The sequence below is a fragment of the Parambassis ranga genome, chromosome 19 (genome assembly GCF_900634625.1).
Source record: "Parambassis ranga chromosome 19, fParRan2.1, whole genome shotgun sequence".
Lineage (NCBI taxonomy): Eukaryota > Metazoa > Chordata > Actinopteri > Ambassidae > Parambassis > Parambassis ranga.
The window spans coordinates 13,171,354-13,189,826 of NC_041039.1; the positions used below are offsets into that span (position 1 = coordinate 13,171,354).

Below are 18,473 nucleotides of genomic sequence, written 5' to 3' on the forward strand. Positions count from 1 at the left end.
GACAACTTCCGCGTTGTGTACTTTTCAAAATAAAAGCTGTGTGCGTGCGGCTTGAGCAGCAAAAGGAAAAGTCATCCGGGCCGATAGGTGGCGCTGTGACCACCCAGCTGCACAACAAGCAAGGCAGCATGAGCCAGCCAAACAAACCTACCGCTGTAGCGCTGCAAGTTGTGCTCTTACAACGTGTGTTCTAGAGAAGATATTATAAGGACAATTAATGGTAACTTGTTTTTATGCTTTCTGTTGTATCGTCACGTAGCTGACGCGAATGTGTCACTGTCTATCGCGCTTACTAAATGCAGCTAAACTGTGTGGTGGTGTTAGCTTACATGCTAACAATTAGCTGTAGCATACATTTAAACTGCTAAGCTGTATCTTGTTCTTGATTTTAATCGTTTCCGCACGCCAGGCTCTCAAAGTTGGAGTGGTTTTTGAGGTCTCCTCTGCTGTTACCACGATGACAGTCGGGCACACAGAGGCATACACAGAGCAATCACACTCTAAATATTTATTTCTAGTTAAAAACACTGTTTTAATTTATACTACAAAACTAAAATAAAGTTCAAATGAAGTCTATGTACCTTTAGCACTTGAATAACGTCATTAAAATCCTATTATTATTTAAATTTGATCATTGCAGAGGGAGATTTTTCCTGGGTAATGGATGATTAATTTGAATTGTAAAAATGAGTTTTTTTATTGTTGATTATTTGTAGTGAGTGATGGAGGTGGAAAATTTTGTGTCCAAGACACTTGAACTTCTACAAGAGGAGCGTGAGGCTGAAATAGAAGAGACCAGGTAAGTCATGATGATATGTTTATTGTACCAATAACAAATGGTGTGTGATAGGCTGTAAAACCAAGGGTTGCAACACTTTCCACAATGACATATGACTTTTCAAAACCTACACCCACAGTTTGGAATGCAGGTCCAGTTGACAGTTACTTATATTTTCTTGTGGGTCATGTTTTTGCCTCCAGGATTTGGCAGGAGAATGTTTCTCTAAAGGATCTTCAAAGTAAAGGAGTTTGCCTGTTGAAATTGCAAATAGGAAGTCAGTCCACAGGCCTGTATGGACGCACAGTTGTCATCCTTGAACCAAGAAAGCACCTTGGCTTCTCAACTCTGCCAAGCAACAGCTTTGGACCTGGTGAGATTAAAAAAAAATCAGAGTTTATTAAGATTTAAGATTTGTGTTTTGCTTACTGTGAGGTTCATGTTTTTGTTGCAGGTGATATAGTTGGTTTATATGACACTTCCGGATGCACTGCTGCCTCACAGATCAGTACAGGGATAGTGACAAGGGTCAGCCAAACATCTGTGAGTGTGGCCTTTGATGATTTCAAGGATGGGCTCAGTTTTGATTTTGATGCTCAATACAACCTATTGAAGTTGGCAAATGATGTCACCTACAAACGAATGAAGCAGTGAGTATAATCTTAATCATCAATATGAATTATATTTTCTTAAAGAATCAAAACATCATGTGTTTTTTGTGTTTGTAGTGCCTTAAATGCATTAAATGGATACAGCAATGGACCAGCTGCCAACATGATAAATGTTCTCTTTGGGCACACAAAACCCACCTCTCAGTCGCAACCAAGTATTTAAAGCTTTTTTACAGTGATCGCAAAACCAAAATAAAATTCACAATACAGAATGTAACCATTTCTGTTTTGTTTCTTCAGATGAGTTTGAATTCTTTAATACAAACTTGGATGATTCCCAAAGAGAAGCTGTGTCCTTTGCTCTGTCACAGAGAGAGCTGGCTGTGATACATGGACCTCCAGGCACTGGGAAAACCACCACGGTGGTGGAGATCATCCTGCAAGCAGTGAAACAAGGCCAGAAGGTGCAGAGAGCTTCATTCATACATCTGATCAATTAAATTAAAAGTGTGTCATAGTTGGTTGCTTTATTGTTTAGTGCAGCTTCTCAGGAGTCATTTTAATCACTGGGCTGTGTTGACTTCAGGTTCTATGCTGTGCCTCTTCGAACGTGGCTGTGGATAATTTAGTGGAGAGGTTAGCCCAGTGCAAAGCCAAAGTCCTGAGGCTTGGTCACCCTGCAAGGCTGCTGGAGTCCATACAGAAACATTCACTGGATGCCATCCTCGCTCAGAGTGACAACGCAAACATCATTGCTGACATCCGTAAAGACATTGACAAAGCTTTTGTTAGTATTTTTTTAGTGTGCGCTCCTGCTAGCATAAGGATCAGCTTGAATGATTTGTGACCTATTGTGTCTTTTTTTTTCAAGATGGGAAGGAAGAAGATGGAGAAAGGAGAGCGGTGGAACTTCAAACGAGAAATAGGGGAGCTGAGAAAGGAGCTGAAAAACAGAGAAGCCACATCCATCGCCCAGATCCTTAAAAGTGCTGATGTTGTGTTATCAACCAACACAGGTCAGTAGGAGCACTGACGGAAGCAAATGTTATTCCGCTGTAGCAGGAGTGATGAAAAGTAATCAGAGAGCACTTGTCTGTGTCTGCAGGTGCTTGTGCGGACGGTCCTCTGAAGTTCCTTTCAGCAGAGCATTTTGATTGGGTAGTGATAGACGAGTGTGCTCAGGCCCTGGAGAGCAGCTGCTGGATCCCCCTCCTCAGAGCACGCAAGTGCATTCTGGCTGGAGACTATAAGCAGCTACCACCTACTATCAAATCACAAACGTAACAAAACAACTTTTTATAATTGTTTAAACATTTGCAAAAAAATAAAAAATATTGTTGAGTATTTCATGTTAATGCTTTAGTGCCAATTGTTCCTTTATGTCCCTCTCACAGGGCTGCATCAAAAGGCTTGTCTCTGAGTCTAATGGAAAGGCTTATCCAGATGTATGGAGACCCAGTGGTCCGTATGCTCACAGTCCAGTACCGCATGAACAGTGCCATCATGGACTGGGCCTCCAAAGAGATGTACCAGGGCAGACTAACTGCTCACAGCTCCGTGGAGACACATTTATTGAAGTAAGTCTGCACATTGGCATGAAAATATCTATATTTGTGTATCAGTGAAGGGTTCTTCTTCTTCATATCGTCCTTATTATTGCTCTAAATTGCCTTTTATGTTTTATTCTATTCATTCATGTATATGTTTGTGTATATATTATCTTTTAGCAGTAGTAACAGTGATACTTTTTGTTTGATGTCCTTTTATGTTTCTACTGTTGATCCAAACAGAGATTTAGCAGGAGTCAGCAGTGTAGAGGAGACCAGCGTGCCACTTCTTCTTATTGACACCGCAGGGTGTGGACTGAGTGAAATGGAGGACACAGATGAGCAGTCCAAAGGCAACCAAGGTGAAAAACATTTTATTTTTAGAAAATAACACAAAGTTTTCGCTCTTTGTGTGTAAGATTTAACATTGTATTCACTGCTCCCTCAGGTGAGGTAGAAATTGTGGAACTGCACATAAAGGCCTTGATTGAAGCTGGGTTGAAAGCTAGAGACATTGCAGTTATAGCGCCATACAATCTACAAGTAAGTCACAGACTGCAAAGCAATAAACACTTTTTTATTATTATGAATTAACTGACTTAATAGCAGTTAGCAAACATCTAATGATTTTCTGAAACTTTTCAGGATGCCATCAAGTTTCCTGTTTTGCAGAAAAAACACAAACTGCCATTACATGATGGAACAAAAACTTTGTGTTTGAATTTGTCATCAAGACATTGATTTTGATTACAAAGAACCCGCTTTGTCCTGTAGACTGGTTTTAGAAACTCAGGCACAGGGAGAACGTGCAAACCCAGTCGAACCAAGAACCTGCTTGCTATGAGGTGACAGTGCTAACCACTGCACCACCGTGCCGCCCTAAAAAGAAGATGAACTTTAAAATGAATTGTGTTTTGTCTTTATCTCTCTCAAAGGTCGACCTTCTACGTCAGAAGCTTTCTGTGAGGCATCCAGAGCTGGAGATAAAGTCAGTAGATGGATTTCAGGGCAGAGAAAAAGAAGCTGTTGTGTTGTCTTTGGTCCGCTCCAACAGAAAAGGTAATTTCTGAATGTGGCGTCCTGTTGATGGTGCACATGATAAACTTTGCTGATTTACTTTTGTTTTTTTTCAGGTGAAGTTGGATTTCTGGCAGAGGACAGAAGGATAAATGTCGCTATTACACGTGCGAGGCGCCATGTTGCTGTAGTTTGTGACACACAAACGGTTCAGACTCACGCTTTCCTGAAATCCCTGATCAATCACATGACTGAGAAAGGTGAGGTCAGAACAGCGTTCGAGTACATTAGAGATATTGTGCCACAGAACCACACACGTGACCACAAAGACACAAAGACTACATCTGCCAGCGGCTCCACATCCTCCAAACAGAAGGTCAAGGATCAAGCACAAAAGAAAGCACAAAAGAAATCCAGCAGTAAGGAAAATACTGCCGGTTCAGAGAAGTGCACAAAGTCCAGCACATCAGCACCAACAGAGTATGAGGAGAACAAGAACAGATATGCTGAGATCAGAGCGCAAGTGGAGAACTTTGTGAAAGACTTCAATCAGAGTGAGCTACAGTTTCCCTCATCCTTTAACTCTCATGACCGCCTGCTGATCCATCAGATTGCAGAGGAGCTGGGCCTCAGACATGAGAGCAAGGGGGAGGGCAGCAACAGGTGTATCACTGTCTCCAGGCCCCTGCAGTCAGCAACGACAGCGGAACCAACACAAGCAGCAGAAAAAGAAGAAGTCCAGGAGGAGGAAACAGTCCCAAATCCCCAAAGTGGGCCTTCGTGCACACCTCAGTTAGACCTGAAAAGTTTACATTTGGAGAGGATGAAGAGGGAGCAGCAGAAAAGAGAAGAAAACACTCAACAAAAAAAGCAACAAAACAAAATTCTTCCAGCTCAGACACAGCCCTCAAAGAAGGCAAAAGGTTTGTATCAATATTGTCTGATTTAAAACATCCACAGTCTAACACTGTGCACACTTGGATGCGCTTGGATGCGCTAACTGCATAATTTTCCCCCCAGAAAAGAACCGAACAAAGGCGGGCGCCTGTGACATCGCTGCCGCCGCCGCTCCAGATGATGACTTCGACACACTCATCAATGCTGTCGTGAAGGCGGACAGCGTGTGTAGTTTTGTCAAGTGTAAAGCGTCTGTGCTCACACTCGGACAGCTTTGTTTGTTCTGCAACAGGCAGTATTGTCTCAGTCATCATATACCAGAGGTAAGAGCAGACCTCAGCTTACATTTCCTTAAGGCTGATATTTCTACTGAACTGTTTTCTTATTTTCCTCCAAAAAGGTCCACGGCTGCGGAGATAAAGCCAAGTCTCATGCCCGGATGAGAATAAGCAAAGAGGGTGTTCTGTATGCTGGAAGCGGCACAAAAGACAAATCTATGGACATTAATAAGAAAGCCTATCTGCAGAGAAAACTGGACTCTAAACTGAAAGATATGGCATCACAGAGGAAACAAAAGAACAAGGAGAAGAACAGCTAATCAACTATAACCTGAATAACTATAAGGCTTCTGCAGAGTTTGCTGTGTGAAACATAAATAAATAAAATATATTTCAACTGCCTTCTTGTTTGTTTCTGTCAGTCTTCTGAGCTGAAGCATGCCTGAGCTGTGTCTGCTGTAGTCTACTCCACATCCACCCTTATTGTCAGAGGACAGATTGTCAATGGGCTTGAGATTTTCCCGTACTCATACAGCCCAGGGGAGAAGTAGGGGAAAATCCTCTCTGTGAATCTGTCTTTGAAAGCGTGTATGATCGTCAGGTCAGCAGAGTTGATGAAGACTACTTTTCCTTTGTCATAGTCCAGCTCCACAGTAATCCGCTCAGGCTTCTGCTTCATCACGAGCTTGGTGCGAGGCGAGGTCTGAGCCCAGAACGATTCTCCATTGCACAGGCCTATAACCCAGAAGCCCTCAGTGGGGTTGAGGAAGATGGTGCTCTTTCTCTTGATGGACTCTCGGGCCACTCCGATGTACCAGTCTTTGCCTTGGCCCACCTCTACGGTCCAGGTGTGCTTTCCAGATGTGAAGCCGGTTGCTCCCAGCACGCACACACGGCTGGTGCAGCGTTCAGGGTTGTCAGGAAGGGGCTGCTTATTGCTGTACTGCACGCAGGTCAGCTCCTGAGAGAACCTGAGGTTGGACTGAGCTGTGTTTGGATCCAATGTGATGGGAACTGGAAAACAGGAAACACAGATGGATGAAATGCTTCCACACCTTTCAGTAGAGTATCAGTATAAATCAGAGGCTACTGTCTGTTCACCCACCGTATGTGACAATGCCGGCCATCTTCTTCCAGATTCCAAACCTCAGTAATCCCAGATGCTTCGCAGAATTTATTAGAATATCTCTGATACATTCTGGCTGTCGAATGTTGCTTTTGAACCTGAAACATTTTAAAATATTAATACTATAAAGGGAAGAGTTGGTGCTGGTTTTTATAAAGGTGTGTGTTATACCTTTTCTTCGTCTCTTTGTAGTCCTGAAAGTGAATGAAGAAAGACGAAATTTAGTCATGAAAAACATAATTTCTGCCAGGCAGGGTTTGGATTTATATAATGTAGCATGTAAACACTGATTCCAAACTACATGTATACCACAGAGCATCAGGCTTTACGGCACTGAATACGCATTTTAAATGTTTTAGCACATATTATTTCTTTACAATGAAACACCAAATGATTTAAAAAGCAATTTGTCTCTTGATCTAGTAACATTTTTTTTAAGCTTGACATAGTAAAGGTTATTTTTAGACAGTTACTATCAATATCCCCTAAATTACCCACAGCCAAGCTACTATTTTGCAATACTACACAGAGGAACTACTACTACTACAACAGAGAACTTTTTTTTTTGACATACCGTAGTTTTGCTGTCTCACTGCCTCATACATTTAAGAAACAGTGTGTGAACACTGGTTGTAAACGTACCTGTAAAAAAGTCAAATCATTTGTTGCTGTAGATGCCTCGATGTCACTGATGGTGGAGGCGAGAGTTTCGATCTGGTCCTCAATGTCTTCCAGCTTCTTACACATCACCTGGACCTTTGTTTCCTCCTCCTGTCTGAGCACCTTCAGTCGATTGTTTTCCTCCTTTTGGAGGAACTGGTGGAACCTCAGGAACTCCTCCTTAATTGATGCCTCAGTTTGATGAGCTTGTGTCTGCAATGAAAAGGAAGCTGGTTATTTATAACATAACAGGTTTGGGCTGCTGGATTTCCCCCCCAAGGACAGAAGAGAAAAAAACAAAGGTCCCACTAAGTTTAGTGTCAATGTGGATGAAATAAAAATGTTACCTGAATATAACTTTTAGTTTCCTCCCATTGATCCCTTGTATTTTTCAGTATTCTGAGTTTCTTCTGCAGGGACTCCAACATAGTTGAGATTTCAGTCTAAAACAACCAGAGAGTTAAAATCATTATTTTATAGACATACTTCTGTGTTGGTTTAAATTGAACTATGTTTCTCTGACATTTTAAATACAGTGAATTGATGGTAGAAAGAATCATCCTTACCCTCTTCTGTGTGGCTGCTTCCTCTACCGGGCAGCACTCATGCACTTTATGCTGTTTTGATATTTGGCAGACGACACAAATGGGCTCTTCGTCATTCTTACAAAAAATCTTCAGCTTCTCGTTGTGAACTAAACAAACGTCTTGAGTCCTACTGGTCCTTTGCACTTGATATTCGTCTGCAGCTATCTTTAGTGCCAAATTGATAGGAGGCCTCCCGGGGACGGACACGCTGCCACACACAGGACATTCTCGACATCCTTTCCATTCCCAGAATTTGTGTAAACAAACTCTGCAAATATTGTGGCCGCATTTCAGAAGAACAGGAAAACAGTAAATCTCGGAGCACTGAGGACAAACTAAGTCCTCTTCGGAGATCGTGCTATTTGCTGCCATCAGAGTAAGGTGTTCCTGTAAAATGAGGTGACAGGTGAACTCCCTTCTATGAGTGTTGTTACTGTAGAGTGCTGGACTGAAACTCCAGGAAACCACTGAACTAGTCTGACTAGTTATGCACATGCGGGTACGTGTGGTAGTACAACTGACACATTGACTTTGTTTGAAAACAAAACTAGGAACACTTGCTTTTCATTGCAGTTTATTTTCTGTATTGAAATGTTTCCAGGTACACTGTGTGACTTAATGCATAAATATATTAACAATGCATTTTAGTCAGACTCTAGATCAAATAAATCATGATTATATCAACACGATGACTAAAAAAAAATCCTAACAAATCTACATGTCTTAAATGTTTTTGTATTACTGCATTATCCTCAAAGCATAGAGGCAGAAACAGAGGTAGATTAAACAGACGAGCGGCTATATACTGTCAAAAATCCTTTTCATACCGCAGAACCAAGAATAAACTGCACATACAATTTGTGCTTTACACTGATGAGTCAACGTTACTTGACTGGATGTCGAGACCTCGGTGAGGTGGAAGGTGTTCCTAAAGTGAGAAATTTAAGTGCTTGTGCAGTAAAAGTGTCGGCCTGTCTCCTGCTCAAAGCTGGTGTGGAGAAAGATGTTACGTTTCTGTGTGAACTCCCAAAGTTTTGGTTTAAATTTAGTAGAAAGAGTTTGAGGAAAAACGATCTATGAGAATACATGTAGACAGAATATAATGGATAAAAGTCACTGAATATGAATAAATACTACAATAAACAAGTGAACTAAGTAAATAGGCTGTTACATAATTTGATGTAATCCAATGTTGTTGCGCTGCATTGTAAATAAAACATGCAACCCCCCCACCCCCCCATCATGGTAAAATGCAAGTAAATCTTTGATTACCCTTTAATTCATAAAGACAAAAACACTACATTAAACACTGTGTGTTTGTAATTGTGTGTGATTGGTCAAAGATGCTTTTCCAATAATAGGCTTCCTTCTTAAAATGCACCAATAATGTGCTGATGTCAGAGTTAAGAGTAAAACATTCCCAGAAAGACACAGAAAAGGAATTTCAGTATGAACACAACATGTGTTGATCCTGTGAATAAGGATAATAAAACAGCTGCATGTACCTGTTTTGTAAAGACATACTAGTTTTTGAATGGTTAAGAGATTTTAGTTTAGTTTTTAGATTTTACAAAACACCTCAAATAATTCAAACTCTTTAAACAATTTGACATTAGAAGAGTATGTACATGAAGTAATAAATATGTATGAAGTCAGTAATGGCTCAACAGTTGGATGTAGTGTAAGAAGGTAGTGTAGAATTTGAAGCTGTCGGACAAAAGATCTTTCAATCTCATGTTTACTAAAGTCTAATGCATAAAATAGCCCATACACTAATTTCTAAATGCTCTTTGTCTGTGTCCTGTTTAACTGCTGCAACAAATGGACAGTCAGAGACAATGTGTCTTCTCCAGCTTACTGTGAAATATAGCAATGTCAGTTATACCTCCTCTGTCAGCTTCAGACTGATGTCTCAAAAAGATGGGTGCCCTGATCATGTCCTCTGAGCCAGTGCTCCAGGACACTCTGGGTTCAGTTCAGCATCCTCTGCACAGAGCGGCAGGGTGTTACTCCCCAAACATCTTCGGCACTTCCTGAAGGCCACCTGCTTCTCTCAGATCAGTCAGGAGGCTGTGAGGCATCATGCTGTGTCTGCAGATCCGATTGCACAAACAGCAGTCCTCTATCAGACGAATCCGGGTTTCATGGAGGACTTGAAACATTTAGGACAGCCCTTTGTCCCGTTTGTCTGCAGACACCTGAAAGAAGAGCCCCATTAAAATAAAGAAATGCACACATTGAACTGAAATGCAACGGTGCTAATAACACCTACTTGAGATGGAAAATGTGGGAACAGGGTAGGGCCTGCAGCTTTTGGTCCCTGTCCCCGATGGACTCCCCACACATGCCGCAGTAGAGCTCCAGCTCCTCAACACACTGCAGGAACTTCACCACCTGCTCTCTGACCTCCTCCTGCTGCCCCTGGCTGCGGTAAATCCCTTCGCTCAGGCAGTGAACCTTCAGTGTGCACAGCTTTAGACAGAAGCACGAAAAGGCTGTAAACATCAATAAGCAGTCAAGTTTTTTTTAATGGTAGGGTAGGAGATTTCATTCTGATGCACTTTTTGTTAAATTAGTGTGACTTCTCTTTATAATCCGATAGCAACCAATTAGTTCGGCAGTTTCCCATTACAACGAAGAATAATAATCATCTGTGGAAGCTATAAAATGCTAAAAACATCAGCCAATCCTCCGGGACGACCCTGCGTGGAGTACTGGCTGGTTGTCACGCTCTTCCTGCTCTGAGGTACATGCATGATGGCCGAAGTCACAGACCGCAGCTCATCTTCAGGTAATGCGCATCCATGTGATTGGGAGGTGTGTCTTCGGGGTGAGCTCCGAGAGAAAGGGGCGTGTGTTTACTTTTGAAATCTGGCTGACTCACTGAGTTTTCAAAATCTCCTACCCTACCTTTATTGGTTTTGGATATTTACCTAAAAAAATCTCCAAGAGATCATTCATGTATTCTACTCAATAATCGATTAGTTAATTAGTAATCAATCAGTCACCTTGTTTCCCATCCCATCTGCCAATTCCTGTGCTCTCTGCAGAGAGTCAAGAGCCTGCAAAATAAACAGCAGTGTGTCATGATTACCATCCATAGGTGGTTGTTTTTAGTTTTGCTGTATAAGTGGAATTTATATTTGTAGGGACCTTGTCATATTCTTTCTGCAGAAGCCAACACTTTGAGACTCCAAGATAGACGTATGCTTGTCCAAGACGGTTTCCGATCTCAGTCATGATGCCCAGTGCAGACTCATAACGAGGGAATGCTTTCTAAACATAAGAAGAGGAATAAAATTAAAGCTTCTTCTTAACAACCCAAAAAAGTTAGTACTGATGGCAACATCTTACATCAGCGTCACGCCTGCAGCGGTGTATGTCTGCAAAGTTTAGTAAGCACAGAGCCTGAAGAGGCCGGTCACCATGCTGGAGAGCGATCTTCATAGATTCCTGTTGAAGCACAAAGCAGATGATTTACTAACAAAAACAAACTGACACCAACATGCTACAAAAAGCTAGAGGTAAACATGACTCATGATTATTTTAAAAAGCACACAGTACAGAGATGATTTTATTGAGAATTTCTGGTTTCATTAAACGGTCAAACAACCCACAGGGAGAAGCAGCTGAGGAATCTGAGCTGCTGTTGTTTCACCTCTAGGACTCCTCTTGTACTCTGGTATTCTGAATATGACAGGATGTGTAAATTGTTTGGCTAAATGTGTTTGGCAAATGTAATAAATCTGAAATGCATCCCGCTGTCTTGTTACTATACTTTTGCACTCTAAGGCAATGACATCAAGATATTTTTCACCCTTGGTACATAATTAGAACAGACAGAAGACTAAAAGCAAGCTCTTCATTAACACTTTAAACCGTGCCTCTGTGAGCATATTTTTGTCGAGGCCTAAGGCCTCGTACAACAGAGCAGCTGGTGCTTGCACCTGTCAGCAGCACAGCATCTACCGTATCTGCAGTAGGTATCAGAATGAACAAAGGCATCGAGGGGATGGCGCGTCGGCAAAGGGAAACCAAAACTGTGACAGTCTCCGTGTTACGTAAGTTTGTCTCAGAGGACAGTGAGGATGTGGTGGACGGTTATAAAACAATACCTCACAGCACTCCATGGCGTCTGGCAGACGGTCCAGTTTCCTGTAGGCTACAGACATGTGGTACTGGCTCATGGCTCGATACTTGAGGCTCCAACCTTTGCCGTAGTCATTGACAAGCTCCGCTGCTTTGCAGGGGAAGAACAGGGCTTTCTCATAGTCCTGCGGTCAGACATGAAAGACACTATTAATCTCTGCAGTTTGTCTTCCGAGAAGACAAGACTGTTTGTTGGCTGCATTACTATGTAATATTTTTATTGTTGGACAGAACAACATTGACATACGAGTGCATTCTTCAAACAGCGCTTCATCACAATCCCATTGAAACCAATCCTCCCTGGGAAGCCAGGGGATTACACTTACAAATCTCTGATGTCAAGGGTACTACATAAACCCCCACAGCAGCCTCACTCCACCCCTTGTCTCTTGTTTTACAATACCCAGCACTACACCAGCAAACCATTGATGATGTTCACTCAGATGCTCTGCAGTGTTTTCATACTCTGCAAATAGGCTGGCAAAATCAGTGTGGATAGCGCAATCAAGTCACACAAACAGGCAGTGAAGTCTGTAATGTCTCATTCAATACTAATTTTTATGATGTGCCACATTCAGATCACTTGAGTACCTTAAGGTGGACATAGATGTTGCCCAGACTGCAGCAGACTCTGCACTCCAGCATCTTGTCATCGTTGTTGTGTGCGTAGCGCAGGGCCTTCTCGTAGCTCTCCAGGGCTTTCTGGAAGACACTGAGGCCCAGGAAGGCGTTGCCCATGCTTAGACATACCTGTCCATTCAGCTGCAGGCTCACAGTGGTGCCCTGCATGTTTAAGCAGGTCTTACAGTAGGACACCGTTTTCTGGAAGTCGCACAGTTTCTCATTGCTGCGTGCCAAGTTCAGGTAGCCCTCCGTCAGGTAGTCCGGGTCCTCCATTTCTCTGGCTGTGTCAATTTGATCAAGGGCGTACTGCGGGGATCATGGGGAGAGCAGTTGGAGGAAAGATGGTACAGAAAAAGAGCTACAATTAAAAAAGAGGAATTATCTGACAGGACACAAGATTCCTGCTTTATAAAGTCCTCATTAAAACCGAGTGAGAGAAAGTGGGTGGTGTTTGAGCGAGGATGATTATGTCAACAAGACACCCCACACTCATACTTAGGTTGCAGAGCACTTATTTACTCTGCAACGTGTGGAAGCCACAAATTAACCCATGCTTCTCACGATCGCTGCAAATGGAAGATAGTAACCTTTGACCTCCTCCCATGCAGAAATCAGTGACATATTGAGGAAATGATTAAATGCTGTTACATATTTAAAATGATGAGATATTTACCGACATTCAAAAAGGATTTACAAACACAGAAACCTTCATAACACATAAAAAGTCCCAAATTATTTAAACCAAGTTATGACAAATCTGATTAAACTACGAAGTAAGCTTCAGCACTGCTCAGATACACATATTTTCACAAAGGGTTTTCTTTTAAAGAACCACAGTGAGGCTTACCTTCAACATATCTTTGTATTTTCCCATTTCTGAGTGAGCTGTGATCAGGCAGCCCAATACACGAAACTTCCCTCCAGGATCCGAGGTCTTTTCCAGCACTTTTGTCCACACATGCAGGGCTTTGTCTGTCTGATTGGACTGATACAATCTCAGGCCTTTCTCTATCTGGTGCTTCGTTTGGTCCTGGCCCATCTCTGCTGTAAGGCGCCTCATAAAAATATTCATTAGTTTAGGCCATGCAATTTCGGTGAGGAAGCAAGAAAGCAGATCCTTGCCATGCACAGTACAACTCCAAAGCAGGTCCCTTGAAGATGATCCTGTGAGAGGTCGGTGCCAGGAGGCCTACCAGATCCCGCTCTATCAGCTCCGGCTGTGCTGAGACAGAAAGGAAATTGGATCCACCAAAGAGTAACGGTGACACACCAAGACCATTATCACCAAACGATTCGTGGAGAGCTGGAGGCCCAAGAAAATATCTTCCCCATTTAACCATGCAGTGATCGCCTCTCACCATCAAGTGTTCAAAAAGTCTCCCTCAGATTTCCGTTTGAAAAACGTCAAAGAAACACGTTTCCCGGCGGAGTGCTAGCCGTGATATCCCAGAATATCTACTCCCTCCACACCCCAGCGAAAGGAATTCTCAACACCCCTGTGTCCCACCCCCTCCACCTTCCTCCTGCTGCTGGCGCTACAGCAGATGGCCTTGTCACTCTAGACCATGTGTCCCTTCAGGAATTATGTTCTGCCCTCAGCAAACAAACCCAAGGTCACTATAGCTCCTAGCGATCTACCTTCACACTAAACCTCACTCACTGACCAACACAGGACGCAACTTCTTACATCACAAACCTCTGTAGCATTAAAGACACTCATCCAACCAAGAACTTGAGCAGAGCTGTGAACTGCGATATGGAAGATATAAGCAGCCTTTATTCCCACACATTAAAGACTGGCGTGTCAGATGGCGCTTGTAGTGGCAGTCAGGTCCTATTGGGAGTCTTATGGAGGCACATATGTGCCCCCAGAAACCCCCACCCCTCATCTCGGCGTCAGCAACTGATGCTTAGAATAGTTCACAAAGTCTGACATGTTACTGGGCTTGGGTTTCAGCTGCACAACCTCCTGCAGCACATCAATGGGATCAAAGTTTTGGCCTTTCTGTAGCACCTTTTCTCTCCTTCAATTCTCCTTTTTCACATTTTCCAAGGGCAGAAATGGGCACCTTCACCACCATTCAAAATCAGAACCTGCCAATGTAAAGATAAACGTGTGCAGAAGATATGCGTTTGTTGAGCGAAGGTTTTCAGGACCTTCTTAACAACACAGAGCTGCATTTCTAAATGAATCAATGTATAATTGCACCAATGAAAGATGCTAAATCCTTGGTAATAAACCACCAAGAGATACATAAAGACTAAACGGTCATAATTATAGAAACAAACAGCAGCTGCTTGTAGCTACAGCAATGTATTTGATTTATGTCTGTTAACAGTTTTACTTGAACATGTACAGTGTGTACATCAAAAAATACAATCTTAAGACAATAAATTGTGAAAAACTGGAAAGTTAAAAAACATCCCTATGACTTAAAATTTGACATCTGAAGATATTCAGCCTACAACATGATGGATACACTTGATCACTCACATTATACTGAGGGACATCAGTAGAGGTTTTACACTGAAGCTGTTCATGCGTGTCAGTAAACAAGCACAGGAAACAATAGATTAGTTCATCACTGGTTACAGCATCACCACATATTATCTGAGTTCTCAGCTAAAGGATCCACAATGAGACGTACTGTAATAGAAGACACACGCCGCTTAACTGTCGGCTGGTAGTTAAGTCTGAATGGAATGAGTGACACAGCTGAGTAAATACATTTAGGGCAGGTCTCTTCACTGGATGGCTGAAGAGTGAAGTCATGGTTGAGTTATCCAACAGTCTTCCCTGATTGTCTGTGGCAAGTGTGTGTGGACCACAGTGTGAACATCCGGAGGACAGGTCAGGCCAAAACAAACTGCCAGTTCGTGAGGAGGATTTTTATACCTCTGATAACGGAGACAACGGATGTGGCTGGGTTAAACTTCAATGTATTAGCGTCACCTTTCTTACATTTGTCCCTGAATACATATATGCAGCCATTACAACTGGCAACCTTCCACAGAGAAGGAACACAGCTCCACACCTCGGGGAAGCGCAGGCGGGTGAAGCTCTCCAGCAAGGGATTGTAACAAACCAGGGAGTCCCCTTCTGCTACAATAAAGATCACGTCCATGTGGACCGCGGCATGCATGCAGCCGGCAAACGGAAGCATGTAAGGTTTAAGCTGGCACTTTTGGGAGGAGGTGTCAAAGCACTGTATGAGACGGGATGGCTTAGTGAAAAAGTCATTGTCATTCTCCTCCCCTCCGAGCAAGTAAATGGTCCCACCCAAGTTAACGCCAGCAGCCCCAGACACTGCAGTGTCCAGCTGGTTGGTCTCTGTCCACATGTTGTCCTTTACTGTGTAGTAGATGACAGCATTAGAGAGTGTGTCCTGCAACGTCTTACCGCCTAGCGAGTAGATGGCATCCTCAGTGGCGACAGAGACCATGGTGTGGTGGAGGCGATCTCTGGGCAGTGGTGCACAGCGCTCCCAGTCCATGGTGTGCATGTTGCACTTCCACATACGGCGGGGAATAGACCCCCCGACCACGTACAGGTCTCCCCCATGTTTACAGGCTGCAGTGATCTGATGGCATAAACTGTTCTGGCCACTCACGCTGATCGCATCGTCTTCGTCACAGTGCAGTGACACAGCCAGGGAGTGAGTCCTCGTCTCCTCTTTACCAATCAGGTAAATGTGGACATTCTCACCAATTTCCTGTATACACAGCAGAAAGAAATGCATCAGAGATAGAACATAGATCAATAAACAAACCTTTCCTCAGCTCTGTACAGACAAATGTTACCTTAAGATTTTCTTGGAGGATACAAGAGAACTCCTCTCTCTCAACTTTATTGTGGTTTATCCATGAATCAATGGCCACTGTTGGATTCTGGGAGCTCGGAACACCATCTGATCACAAACACTGGGCTCATTAGAAACTACACACTTGGAAAATATGGTTTACATTAAATAATTTACAAGAAGGTAACAGCATCTTCACACCAAGAAAACCAAGAGAAAACATGTATGCTTGACATGCATGCTTTACTCTATGTAAACTACAAACGCTACCTTTGATGATGTCTAAAAGCAGACAGAGAGGCAGGTTGAGGAATTCTTCAGTTTGATGTAGCTGAGCCAGGTGAATTTTAGCACAGTGCTTGGCAGCAGTATACAGCTCCTGGTCACTGTGTCTGTCTGCAAGCCACATCACCTAAAAAAAATCAAAGAAAAAGCTGATGAAACATTGTTAAGATGCCAGGCTGTTATATTGGTGAACTAAAACTGCAAGTCACCTGTAAGCAATTCTTGACCTCCACAGTTCGTGACAGGAAGCGGGAGCATTCTTCAAACAGAGCAGTCAGCTGGTACATGTCTGCCATCTCATATGTGTCCTGCAGCTCCTCTACTCTTAGTTTAATTGTACCATGGTAGATGTAATCAATCAGCAGCTGAAAGACAGTGGCACTGACATCCTTCAGCTCTATAGAGCGGTTGTGAGACTCTTTGAGGTTAGAGGTGAACATTGAGCGGAAAAAGCTGCTCTGAGCTGAGAGCACTAGCCGATGCAGTTGAAACTCTTTGCTGTCCACGGTAACAGTGACATCAGCGAACAAGCCATCCTCAAGGCACAAGTCCATGATGCTCTTTACCACTCGGCTTGAGTGAGATCTGTCAGTGAATGTGTATCCCAAGAAGTAGTTCTCCTCTCCGATAGAGCCCCCGACACCGAGGCTTCCCTCCTCACTGGACTCCATCTTTGTTGGCACCTGAGAAAAGGTCACCAAAAACAATCGTCACGTTTATATGGCAGTTTATAAGGTAAGAAAACAGGTCTGTTATAAATTCTACCTTCATTAGGGTGAAAACAGTACTTTGACAACACACATTGGCTACAAACAGATAAACTAAACAAATATGAAAAACTTTCCTTATTCATTTTACAACAGACTATGGCAAATAAAAACATTTTACAAATCTGACTGAAACTTGAGTGCTTTGGTGCCCGTTAGTTATATTTATTACTGTTGTTAAATATATCAAACATTATGGTTTTAAATGACAAAAACTTGTATGTAAAAATTCAACACAAATGCAACTGTCCAAAGGCTAAATTATATTGCCAATAAATGAACTGATAAGGCAACTTAGGTAAATTAATCGGTAATTCAATCACATACGTTTCTGAATCTTTAAATAGTGCGTGATGTCAGTTTAAATATATAAATATGATCAGCAAAATTGCAAGGCTAAGCTATAAAACGATACTTTACGAAGACAATAGTGTTTACTGGATGGCTATGCTACGCTAACGAGTAACGCTGTGTTTACGCTTATGATTAGCCATAGCAGCTAGCAGGCTAGCTACCGTTCCTATGAGTGCACAATTCAAATGCGATTTTGTGAAGGTTGAGATATTACTAGGGCTGCAAATAAGATAGCATAGTAATGACACTGTTGACGTTGCAAGTAAACAACCGTGGTTACCTTAATCTCCACTACTTTATCATTCAGAAAAAGATGAACTGTTCACCGGAAGTACATAAACTTTTTTCATTTTTTTTCCTCTATGAAGCGCTTTAAAGGCTCTAGCTGGCGATAGTGCCACCGTGTGGTAGACCTTCGTAACTACAGTTTCTCACTTAAAACTCATAAACTCAACATATTTTGGTAAATAGACTAATCCAGCTTTACTTTTATAATAAGTGACGTCAGCACATGCACAGACAAAAAACAATTAAACCATTTTTGTCACATCAATTTAAGTTTTAACTGTATACTATGCATAATTAATATCCTCATTGGGGAGTCTACTTTAAGGTTTTATTGATAATACTTCATCCATTGAATTATTATAACCTTGATAAGATGATTTTTAGGGAAAATCTTTTATTTCATTGGGTAAATATTTAAATTAATAGTAAAAAATACTAAAAATACTGATTTGTTTTGTGTCATTAAATTCTGGGAAATTAAGTAATGCCTTTTGTTAATTTTTGCACGATTCAGTGTGAGTGCTGCTAGCTGAACACTTTTCATGCTGGGTATTAAGAGGCAGTATCCCAAACTATTGCTGCTCTGCTCTGCATCAAAGCCAACTGGCTTTTGGTCCTTTTTTCCAAAGTGAAAATATGTCCGGTATTGACTCCTCTCCTGCCTGGATTCACAGAAGTGCAGCAGTGAGAGTGGAGGTGAGACGG

General features: G+C 42.3%; 4 protein-coding genes across 4 annotated transcripts; 1 reads left to right on the plus strand and 3 right to left on the minus strand.

The window, feature by feature from the left end:
* The first annotated feature begins 81 nt into the window (after positions 1-81).
* ighmbp2 (immunoglobulin mu DNA binding protein 2) lies at positions 82-5,530 on the plus strand. Its single transcript, XM_028431749.1, has 16 exons — positions 82-220; positions 717-799; positions 982-1,151; positions 1,233-1,428; positions 1,507-1,604; positions 1,690-1,853; positions 1,976-2,176; positions 2,261-2,405; positions 2,495-2,669; positions 2,784-2,966; positions 3,180-3,298; positions 3,385-3,479; positions 3,872-3,995; positions 4,070-4,876; positions 4,974-5,173; positions 5,251-5,530. Exons 2-16 carry the CDS (start codon positions 723-725, stop codon positions 5,446-5,448), a joined length of 2,952 nt encoding a protein of 983 aa, XP_028287550.1. The 5' UTR covers positions 82-220; positions 717-722; the 3' UTR covers positions 5,449-5,530.
* Positions 5,459-7,881, minus strand: LOC114452433 (zinc-binding protein A33-like). The gene is made up of 6 exons (XM_028431750.1): positions 7,481-7,881; positions 7,262-7,357; positions 6,897-7,127; positions 6,426-6,448; positions 6,234-6,352; positions 5,459-6,142 (listed from the first exon to the last, which is right to left on the minus strand). Exons 1-6 carry the CDS (start codon positions 7,871-7,873, stop codon positions 5,592-5,594), a joined length of 1,413 nt encoding a protein of 470 aa, XP_028287551.1. The 5' UTR covers positions 7,874-7,881; the 3' UTR covers positions 5,459-5,591.
* A 279-nt stretch (positions 7,882-8,160) lies between these two features.
* Positions 8,161-13,754, minus strand: rapsn (receptor-associated protein of the synapse, 43kD). Its single transcript, XM_028431035.1, has 8 exons — positions 13,122-13,754; positions 12,242-12,580; positions 11,617-11,775; positions 10,856-10,954; positions 10,655-10,777; positions 10,510-10,563; positions 9,774-9,973; positions 8,161-9,699 (listed from the first exon to the last, which is right to left on the minus strand). The coding sequence occupies exons 1-8, from the start codon at positions 13,344-13,346 to the stop codon at positions 9,627-9,629; spliced, it is 1,272 nt and encodes a 423-aa protein (XP_028286836.1). The 5' UTR covers positions 13,347-13,754; the 3' UTR covers positions 8,161-9,626.
* Positions 13,755-14,594: 840 nt separating this feature from the next.
* On the minus strand, positions 14,595-17,828 carry kbtbd4 (kelch repeat and BTB (POZ) domain containing 4). The gene is made up of 5 exons (XM_028431031.1): positions 17,761-17,828; positions 16,569-17,042; positions 16,345-16,486; positions 16,076-16,182; positions 14,595-15,987 (listed from the first exon to the last, which is right to left on the minus strand). Exons 2-5 carry the CDS (start codon positions 17,028-17,030, stop codon positions 15,127-15,129), a joined length of 1,572 nt encoding a protein of 523 aa, XP_028286832.1. The 5' UTR covers positions 17,031-17,042; positions 17,761-17,828; the 3' UTR covers positions 14,595-15,126.
* Positions 17,829-18,473: the final 645 nt, after the last annotated feature.

What these genes read in the sequence shown, in the direction of transcription:
- kbtbd4 (XM_028431031.1), bottom strand. Translation starts at nt 17,030, where the DNA reads ATGGAGTCCAGTGAGGAGGGAAGCCTCGGTGTCGGGGGCTCTATCGGA. An exon ending in AGGTCAAGAATTGCTTACAG is followed by an intron (nt 16,487 to 16,568) that starts GTGACTTGCAGT and finishes GATTTTTTTTAG; the next exon opens with GTGATGTGGCTTGCAGACAG. An exon ending in GCTTTTAGACATCATCAAAG is followed by an intron (nt 16,183 to 16,344) that starts GTAGCGTTTGTA and finishes GTTTGTGATCAG; the next exon opens with ATGGTGTTCCGAGCTCCCAG.
- LOC114452433 (XM_028431750.1), bottom strand. Translation starts at nt 7,873, where the DNA reads ATGGCAGCAAATAGCACGATCTCCGAAGAGGACTTAGTTTGTCCTCAG. An exon ending in AAGCAGCCACACAGAAGAGG is followed by an intron (nt 7,358 to 7,480) that starts GTAAGGATGATT and finishes TGGTTGTTTTAG; the next exon opens with ACTGAAATCTCAACTATGTT. An exon ending in GGCCGGCATTGTCACATACG is followed by an intron (nt 6,143 to 6,233) that starts GTGGGTGAACAG and finishes CCTGTTTTCCAG; the next exon opens with TTCCCATCACATTGGATCCA.
- rapsn (XM_028431035.1), bottom strand. Translation starts at nt 13,346, where the DNA reads ATGAATATTTTTATGAGGCGCCTTACAGCAGAGATGGGCCAGGACCAA. An exon ending in AATACAAAGATATGTTGAAG is followed by an intron (nt 12,581 to 13,121) that starts GTAAGCCTCACT and finishes TGATCCCCGCAG; the next exon opens with TACGCCCTTGATCAAATTGA. An exon ending in TCCCACATTTTCCATCTCAA is followed by an intron (nt 9,700 to 9,773) that starts GTAGGTGTTATT and finishes CTCTTCTTTCAG; the next exon opens with GTGTCTGCAGACAAACGGGA.
- ighmbp2 (XM_028431749.1), top strand. Translation starts at nt 723, where the DNA reads ATGGAGGTGGAAAATTTTGTGTCCAAGACACTTGAACTTCTACAAGAG. An exon ending in CACCTCTCAGTCGCAACCAA is followed by an intron (nt 1,605 to 1,689) that starts GTATTTAAAGCT and finishes TTGTTTCTTCAG; the next exon opens with ATGAGTTTGAATTCTTTAAT. An exon ending in GGTCCGCTCCAACAGAAAAG is followed by an intron (nt 3,996 to 4,069) that starts GTAATTTCTGAA and finishes GTTTTTTTTCAG; the next exon opens with GTGAAGTTGGATTTCTGGCA.